The sequence below is a fragment of the Pundamilia nyererei genome, unplaced genomic scaffold, assembly GCF_000239375.1.
Source record: "Pundamilia nyererei isolate P.nyererei 1_Seehausen unplaced genomic scaffold, PunNye1.0 scaffold00005, whole genome shotgun sequence".
Lineage (NCBI taxonomy): Eukaryota > Metazoa > Chordata > Actinopteri > Cichliformes > Cichlidae > Pundamilia > Pundamilia nyererei.
Genome location: NW_005187406.1, coordinates 6,295,241 through 6,302,735, shown reverse-complemented (window position 1 = coordinate 6,302,735; position 7,495 = coordinate 6,295,241). Strand labels below are relative to the sequence as shown.

Genomic DNA, 7,495 nt, shown 5'->3' with positions numbered 1-7,495 from the left:
AAACATCCAGGATAGCAACGTTTGTTTTCTGTTCTTCTTGACATTAAATCGGTGCAGTTTTTATACAAGTCCCGTGACACTGATGTTCAGGTGGTTATGAGGAAAAAAACCTGGTTTTTAGCCTGGAAAAGGTTATGTTGCTCTCTCTTGTGGCCAAGCATCAAGGATCACAAATGGTGGACATTTGGACACACCCATGTGTACTTCAAGCACCCGTAACTCAGACTGACTTCATAAAATTCAAGTCAGTTTTATTTATGAAGTGTCAGTTCACAAGAACAGTCGCCTCAGGGCGTTTTATTTTGGAAAGACCCTAAAATATTAGAATAAAAAAAGAAAAATCAAATGACCCTCTATTAGCAAGCACTTGGAAGGAAGGGAAGGGAAAAAAACCTTTTAACAGGAAAAAACACAAACAAAAACCCCAAAGAAAACTACTGATTCTCAGGTGGTTTAGTGGGAAGTACTACCTGATCTTTGATGAAATGATCTAGTTGTGATAAAACTAAAATAACCTAAAGTGTAACTGAAAGGTAGCCTCTGGCCCAGTTACATTTCTTACCGGTGCAATGGAGAAAGCCTGGTTCAGGATGCCATCGTTCACCAGCCTCTTGTAGACGTAACCCGCTGCCTGGCTGATGCCCTGCAGGAGACACAGACATCTGCTGAATCTGGCAGGAACCTCAACAATGACAACCTTGGAGAGCTGTATTTAAATGAATGTTCACCTTGTGGGCGTAGCAGGCTCCCAACACTCCTTCTACAGGCAGGTTCTCACATTCAGCAGACAGGTCTGTGAGGACATCCTGCAGGAGACATGAAGTTTAACTCTCTTGTGGGTAAAAATCATTCAGCTCCTTCCTGAAGCTCCAGACTCATAAGAAGAAATGTTAAATTATTCCAAATCTAATCACCATTTCACCTACATCACTCACATGTGTCGACACTCAGTGATGCAAACACACCTTCTTTCACTTCAACTTTGTTTTTGTAGAAGTGCTATTGAGTGAGTGCTGAAGGGTCACATGGCATCAGATGGGGACATGAGACCTATATTTATCAGTCTATCCTTTCACTGACTTTTCACTTCGTTGAACACAAAAAGAGGGAAGTGATACTGAAAATTAAGAGACAAGAATAGACAGTAAGCATTACAAATGTGGCTCTGAGTGTATTCTTTGGATTTTGTATCTGTCACACAGAAAAGGCCGGTACAAAAGCTGCTTTTTTCAAAATATGAACAAAGGGAATGTCCACTATTAATGTGATGGTGGATAGCTCTGTTCTCTCAGAGGGATGAAAAAGAAAATGAGTTGAAAATACACATGGGTTAGCCACTTAAAGTCTGTGTATGAGGAAAGCACCACGCATGGATCAGTCATGATTCTAAAATCACCACCATATAATTGTTTTGTTTCATATCTCAAGCTGCCAGAAAAAGACTTCTGAAGGTGTCCTGTGATATAAAGCAAGGACACAAAGGCAGATTGGTGGAGTGACATCAAAGCCTGCCAGCAAGTAAACACAAGACAGGAAACCTCATGTCTAGCTGGTAAGCATCAACTTTCAAAATAAGAATGAGAGGGCTGTCTGTGGGGAAGGGAAGAAAAAAAAAAAAACACCAAACATACAACAAACAATCCATACTTAGACAGCTGATACCCCATACTATTTTTGGCAAGGGAAAAGGGGGGAAAAAATAGGTCCCAACTCACTTTCAGTGAAAGAGTTCCTCTGACAGCCACCAGAATCGCCTCCCTCTTATGATCCAGAGCCACGAAGAAGGGGATCTCATAGATCTGCAACATACCACGTGTGCTTAGATGTGCTGTCGTGAGGCTGGAGGTGGCCTTCAACTTGAACCTTATGTAACGTAAATGGCGAGTGAAAGCCCCACCTGGTTGTGGAAGCTGACGTGGATAAAGTCTCTGTACTGCAAACCAGTGGTTTGTAGGATGGATGAGAAGTGGCAGCCGAGGTGATCTCCTCCAACGATTTCGTCCTCGGCTATGCGACTCCTGCAGCTGAAACACGTGATTCAGGATTTGGGTTACTCGTCTCACCAAAGGTTCCGCTGATTCCAACGCGCACAGCATCTTACCAGTCTCCACTGAGCTTGCAGGGCCCGGTAAAGAGGTTGGAGTAAATGTACAGCGGCCAGCCGTAAGCCGCCGCAGCAAACTGCATCCAGTGGGTGGCTTTCTCCAGCTCGTCCTCCAGATCCTCTCCCTTGAAATGGTAAATAAATAAGTAGGATTCTGCTTTGCTGGTTTCACAGCATGAGCTCGACTTCATCTACATGAATCATGACTTACTACAGGAGAGGAAGGGCTGTGAGGGACTACGACATCAGGATCTCTGCTTCGCTCCATCTTATCCTGCTCCTGGTGCAGCAGAGCCAAACCGGCTGCTATGTCACTTGGAACCAGATCTGTGTCCTGCAGCATGACAGAGAGGATCTCACAGTGGGTTTTGCATCAGTGGAAATTATATTCGACGCAGCTTATTTTAATGTTAAATACATTCTTTTTTTCAGCCTGTATTCTGCTTCGTTTCAAAAATCTCTTACAGAGAAGAAGCTGCTGAAGAGCTGAGAGATGCTGGAAAACGCTGCCCGGGAGCTCTCGTCCTGCGGCAGGCAGCAGCATAGGAGCCGCAGCCTGCTCTCCCACACTTTAACAGCGAGTGAGCGAGCCGTGGATAGAAACTGGGTGCCCTCGCTGCTCTGCATGTCTCGCACTCCCAGCGGCTCCATGGCAGGAGGCTGAGGACGAGGGTTTCCCAGTGGGTCAAAAACAAACACTACCCCCACGGCCGTGAACAGCAGGATGATCCAGCTGTTGCCACAACAGAAACAAGCGAGGGGGAAAAGGTTGATCAAAGCAACGTTAACTAATTAACTAGTTGAATAAACCAAAATCCTCACACCTGAACAACCTACCTGGCGACAACTGCCGAGATAACGGCTCCTACCGTGGCAGGATCACAGCCACGGCCATCATCCGACACCCAGACAGCTCCCAGACAGGCCCACACCAGCTCAGGGACATACAGTATCGCCCGCAGGTACACCAGCGCAGGCATAGAGCGCCGTGGGCCGGGGTTTGTAATGGTACCTGACAGAGTAAAAATTAATTTACACTAAAGATACAGAAAGAAACTTCCATAACAGATAGGCAGATCTTTAAATGTGCAACATATAAGAGTGTTAGTTTGAAAACTTTCAAATCAGTAAAATTGTTTCTGCAAAGAGCCAATCACCAGCCAAACCAGAAAACATGTGAGCCAATCACGTGTTGGACTGATGCATGCTATGGTCTGCGACAGTTTTAACTGTTTTCATCTAAAGTTAGTATTCTAACCAGCTATCCCTTAGCAAACATCTTTTAGAAAACGCAACTTGATGCGACAACAAGTTAGTCCAGCATTCAGTCAGCTCTCCGCCCAACATGAAGAAGGAAAAGGCAGGAGAATTAAATCAAAATATTCTTCACAGCTGTCCTTTCTCACATGTAGCACACAGCATGAAAAATGTGCGCTTCAGAAGTATCCACACTACCCCAAATTCTCCATTAGATTTAAGTCAAGAAGCTGCCAGAATAGAGCATGCAGGGAGCTTACAGGATGCCCACTCGCTAGCTGCTCTATTCCCCCATCATATGTACTCTGTACTAGGGAGCTAGCCCGTAAAAGACTACTCATATCTGAATGACTAGTGATACACTCCTCTGTTGGGCATTTTCTAGAAAAGTGCAGGTGTGGAAAAGACACACTCCTTCTTCTCGAGCACGGTCTAATGCATGGGTTAGGATTTGCCAATTTTCCCCATCAGAAAACTCTTACACAATAAAAAGGAGATGCTCAATATATGTTGCTAAAGAAGCAAACGGGAAATGACTCAATGGCATTGTTCAGTTCAGGGTTCACTTCAGTTGATCTAAAATGCTGCTGCAAGAGTACTGACAGGGACTAGAACGAGACAGCATATTTATCCGATACTGGCTTCTCTTCATTGGCTTCCTGTTAAATCCAGAACTGAATTTAAAATCCTGCTCCTCACATTCAAGGTCTTGAATAATCAGGCCCCAAATTATCTTAATGACCTTATAGTACTGGGTACAGCATCACCCAATTAGAGCTCTTCGCTCTTAGACTGCAGGCTTACTTGCGGTTCCTAGGTTGCTCTGTTACAGTTCAGTCATTTTCAGGTTAAGGTTGTGGCCCTTGTGTGTGCACTAAGGAGGCGGACCTCTAATGAACCCCAACTAATTTACCTTGAGCACTGATGTAGACAATAGCACACAGTGAGAGGATGATGAGTGCCAGCACAACCAGCAGTCCAACCAGGTAGCTATGAAGAACTGCTCTCCCGTTACATTCGAAGTGACCCTTGTGATAAATGAATAACACCATGGTGCCAATCCACCTGGAGAAAGACAACAACAAAGTCAGTTATATTAATGCGCCGAGTTAGACAGGCTTAGGTTAGCAAAGGTGTTTCAGTATTCACGAGAGTAATCAACATACCAAAGTATACGGATGAACAGTTCAAAGGAGCCCGGGAAGACCAGGTCGTCGCTGGCTATCCCCCAGCGCCGACCAAACACCACCATTCCAGGCATTTTGCAGGTAAACAGCGGAGATCTCTCACTGAGGATGGCTTCGGCGCTACACGGTGGAAAGGCTTCTCTTGAGCAACACAAAGTTCACGTCATGCATGACTTCACTGACAAAGCAACAGCCAACCCAGCTGGCAACGATCTTCACCCACTGGTGTCTCATCAAAATTCCAACGTTGCATAATTATCCAATACGATCTAGACCCCACACCGTTAACTCCACCCTGGCGCTTGTGTCAGCTACACCCGACAAGACCGACCTGTGACTCTGTTGTTCTAAGACGTATGCGACCTACTGGCACTTGGTTTGGCTAGCATTAGACCGTGCAACTAATGCTGTTAATGGGACAGCCTGCAGGATGTTACGCGATTAGCATCTAACCTTAGCTAAAAATACTATCGAGCTATTCCGAGAAATTAACACAAATACCAATGACAAGGACTAGCTACTTAGCTAGTAATGTGTCAGCATATTACTGAGTACGCCATGTCGCCTGATAAATGTTAGGGAAACAAAAAACTGATACATTTGAGTAGGTTTGGGTTTGTTTTGTCAGGAAAATTAGCAGTGTCCGTCCGCATATGTTTTCCGGTGAAACAGGGACAAACTAGAGTTCCGCTTTCTTGGTCACCATACAGACAGAAATATAGCGCTCTTCTGTTGAGAGTTTCCAGCTGAAGCACGATTTCATAACACGAGATACTGGAGGGAGTATTGTCGATACCTATACCGATACAGATACTTTTAACTTAAAGGCAGCTTAAGAGCAGCATGACATGACTTATGAACTAAATTATCATCAACCTGTCAAAACACGTTTTTAATGACTGTTCATTATTATTTGAATGCCTGAATAGTTAATAGGTAATCAGTCTTCTAAAGCAACAGCTATCACAAAAATAAAACTTGTTAAGTGTGACTTATTGAAAGGACCAGTATTTACACAGACATGTCTCCTTTCTGATGTATGTATGTATCTAAGTATAGATCCTATCGCACAGTATCGATCCAATACATATGCCAGTGTTGGTATTGAGTCTACCAATATTTGGATACCACTTCTAGTAATGGCTGCATGGTACAAATGGGCTTCCTTCTTTGATTTCTCAAGAGCATTGTATACAGTATAGCCGCTCCTGAGAGAGAAGCTACGGGAAATGCCAGAAACATTATCCCACCATCTCTTGGATTACTGACTGCCTGACAGATTTTAGATGAGTAAATTATCATTTTGCCACGTTGCCACAGGGGGTGACAAAGATTATGTGTGTGTAATGTATGGCTTTAATTCAATTCAATTTTATTTACATAGCGCCAAATCACAACAACAGTCGCCTCAAGGTGCTTTATATTGTAAGGTAGACCCTACAATAACAGGGTCAATAAATCAATCAATAAACACTCTCCTGTGAAGTTTATGGTCTTAGTCATTAGTTACAGTTCTTATTTAGTTCCTCATGAAGAGTCATGAAACTTGACAGCTTACTCTGATCCATGTTCAATGTTTTATTACAATAGTCCAAATATAACAAATCCTCCTTAAATCCTTCAAGATAAACATTACTTTAAAAAAAGACAAATTTAATAGCTCATCTTCAGATCTCTCAGGATAAATATTAGAGAAGGGGGGCAATCATAAATTGAGGCTTGCCATTAAAGAAATCACGTTTTTGGCATTCGCTGGTGACAAAGTTGTCACCAAATCTCTTTTTTACAGCAGAAGCCATGGAGGACAGCCTCTTCCGGACACCATCACCCTTTCTTTTCATCAAAGATGGAATCGGTTTTCCATCGTCCTGGCTGTTTTCATCAGTGTGACGTGATTTCACATCTCTGAACGGAGCAACCTTGGATGACCTCTTGGAGAAAAGCCTCTTCAACAGGTTGTCAGGTTTCCGTGCACACGCTGTTAGCCGTGTTTTCAGTCCTTCTGCAACAGCTGCTTCAAAGGCAACATCCCCAGAGTCCAGGGCAGCAAGCAGAAGGTATTTGGAGCCAAACTGTGTGCAAAGGTCTTTGTAGATGGGGATGAGCATTTTGTCAAAGGCTTTTGGGTCAGTAAACCGTAAGTCAAGAGGGGTTCTCTCTCTCACACGTGCCTCTAATTTACTCAAGTCCACATTGCTTTTTGGTGTGTGGGTCTTTATCTCAATGTGAGCCACCAACTGCTCAATAAACAACTTGAGGAAAAACCTCTCCTCCTCTATCAGCTCCTCTGAAGAAGCCGTGCCACAATTAAAAGGTTGTGGAAGTGTATTTGGACGATCTGAGACGTTTGAGCTCTGTAACGGAGGGCAAATGATGTCTTCCAATTCTGGCTCGACACATCCAGGTAAATACATCTGCAGCCTAGAATAAACAATTAAAAATGATTAAGAAAACCAAATAAGTATATGCTCATAATTTCAATTTCTGGGTGTACTGATGAGTTTAGACTTGTTTCTTACACATGTGACACATCTCGCAGGCATGGGGTGGCGATTGTTTCACAGTCCAACTGAGGAGGCCCCAGTCCTCCAGCTCCATCAGAGGGAATCTAGAAAAGAAAGACAACCACATTTCAGCAAGCAAGAGATCTCGAAAAGCTCTCAGTTTTACACTTTTAAATCATCACTTTAAAATCAGCCGCTGCTTCATGCGGCCGCTCACGAACCATATCTGGGAGCAGGCTGCATTGAAACACCACATATAAACCCCAGTGACACCGTGTGCTAAGATTATATAGCAGAAATAAATAAAGACTACATTTTGTATTTTCATTTTTTCATGTAAGAAGTCAGTGTTACTATGGCCTCTTTGATGGGGGCAAATGTTTTTGAGATGGATTAATGATACATCAAGAACATACATCAAAAAGTCAAGAACACTTTTTGTC

The 7,495-nt window shown here is 43.4% G+C and overlaps 2 protein-coding genes across 2 annotated transcripts in view; both read right to left on the bottom strand.

Annotated features, from left to right (window-relative positions):
* The window catches only part of daglb (diacylglycerol lipase, beta), a 10,998-nt gene extending 5,792 nt beyond the window's left edge, over positions 1-5,206 (bottom strand). The window contains exons 1-10 of the mRNA XM_005721893.1: positions 4,528-5,206; positions 4,275-4,426; positions 2,942-3,116; positions 2,570-2,837; positions 2,316-2,438; positions 2,102-2,229; positions 1,898-2,024; positions 1,716-1,799; positions 729-806; positions 563-643 (exon numbers count right to left, since the gene is read on the bottom strand). Of these exons, the coding sequence (XP_005721950.1) occupies positions 563-643; positions 729-806; positions 1,716-1,799; positions 1,898-2,024; positions 2,102-2,229; positions 2,316-2,438; positions 2,570-2,837; positions 2,942-3,116; positions 4,275-4,426; positions 4,528-4,622 (1,311 nt within the window). The 5' untranslated portion in view covers positions 4,623-5,206. The remainder of the gene's footprint in view (positions 1-562; positions 644-728; positions 807-1,715; positions 1,800-1,897; positions 2,025-2,101; positions 2,230-2,315; positions 2,439-2,569; positions 2,838-2,941; positions 3,117-4,274; positions 4,427-4,527) is intronic.
* A 905-nt stretch (positions 5,207-6,111) lies between these two features.
* The window catches only part of LOC106456387 (uncharacterized), a 2,148-nt gene continuing 764 nt past the window's right edge, over positions 6,112-7,495 (bottom strand). The window contains exons 2-3 of the mRNA XM_013913866.1: positions 7,068-7,156; positions 6,112-6,969 (exon numbers count right to left, since the gene is read on the bottom strand). Of these exons, the coding sequence (XP_013769320.1) occupies positions 6,237-6,969; positions 7,068-7,156 (822 nt within the window). The 3' untranslated portion in view covers positions 6,112-6,236. The remainder of the gene's footprint in view (positions 6,970-7,067; positions 7,157-7,495) is intronic.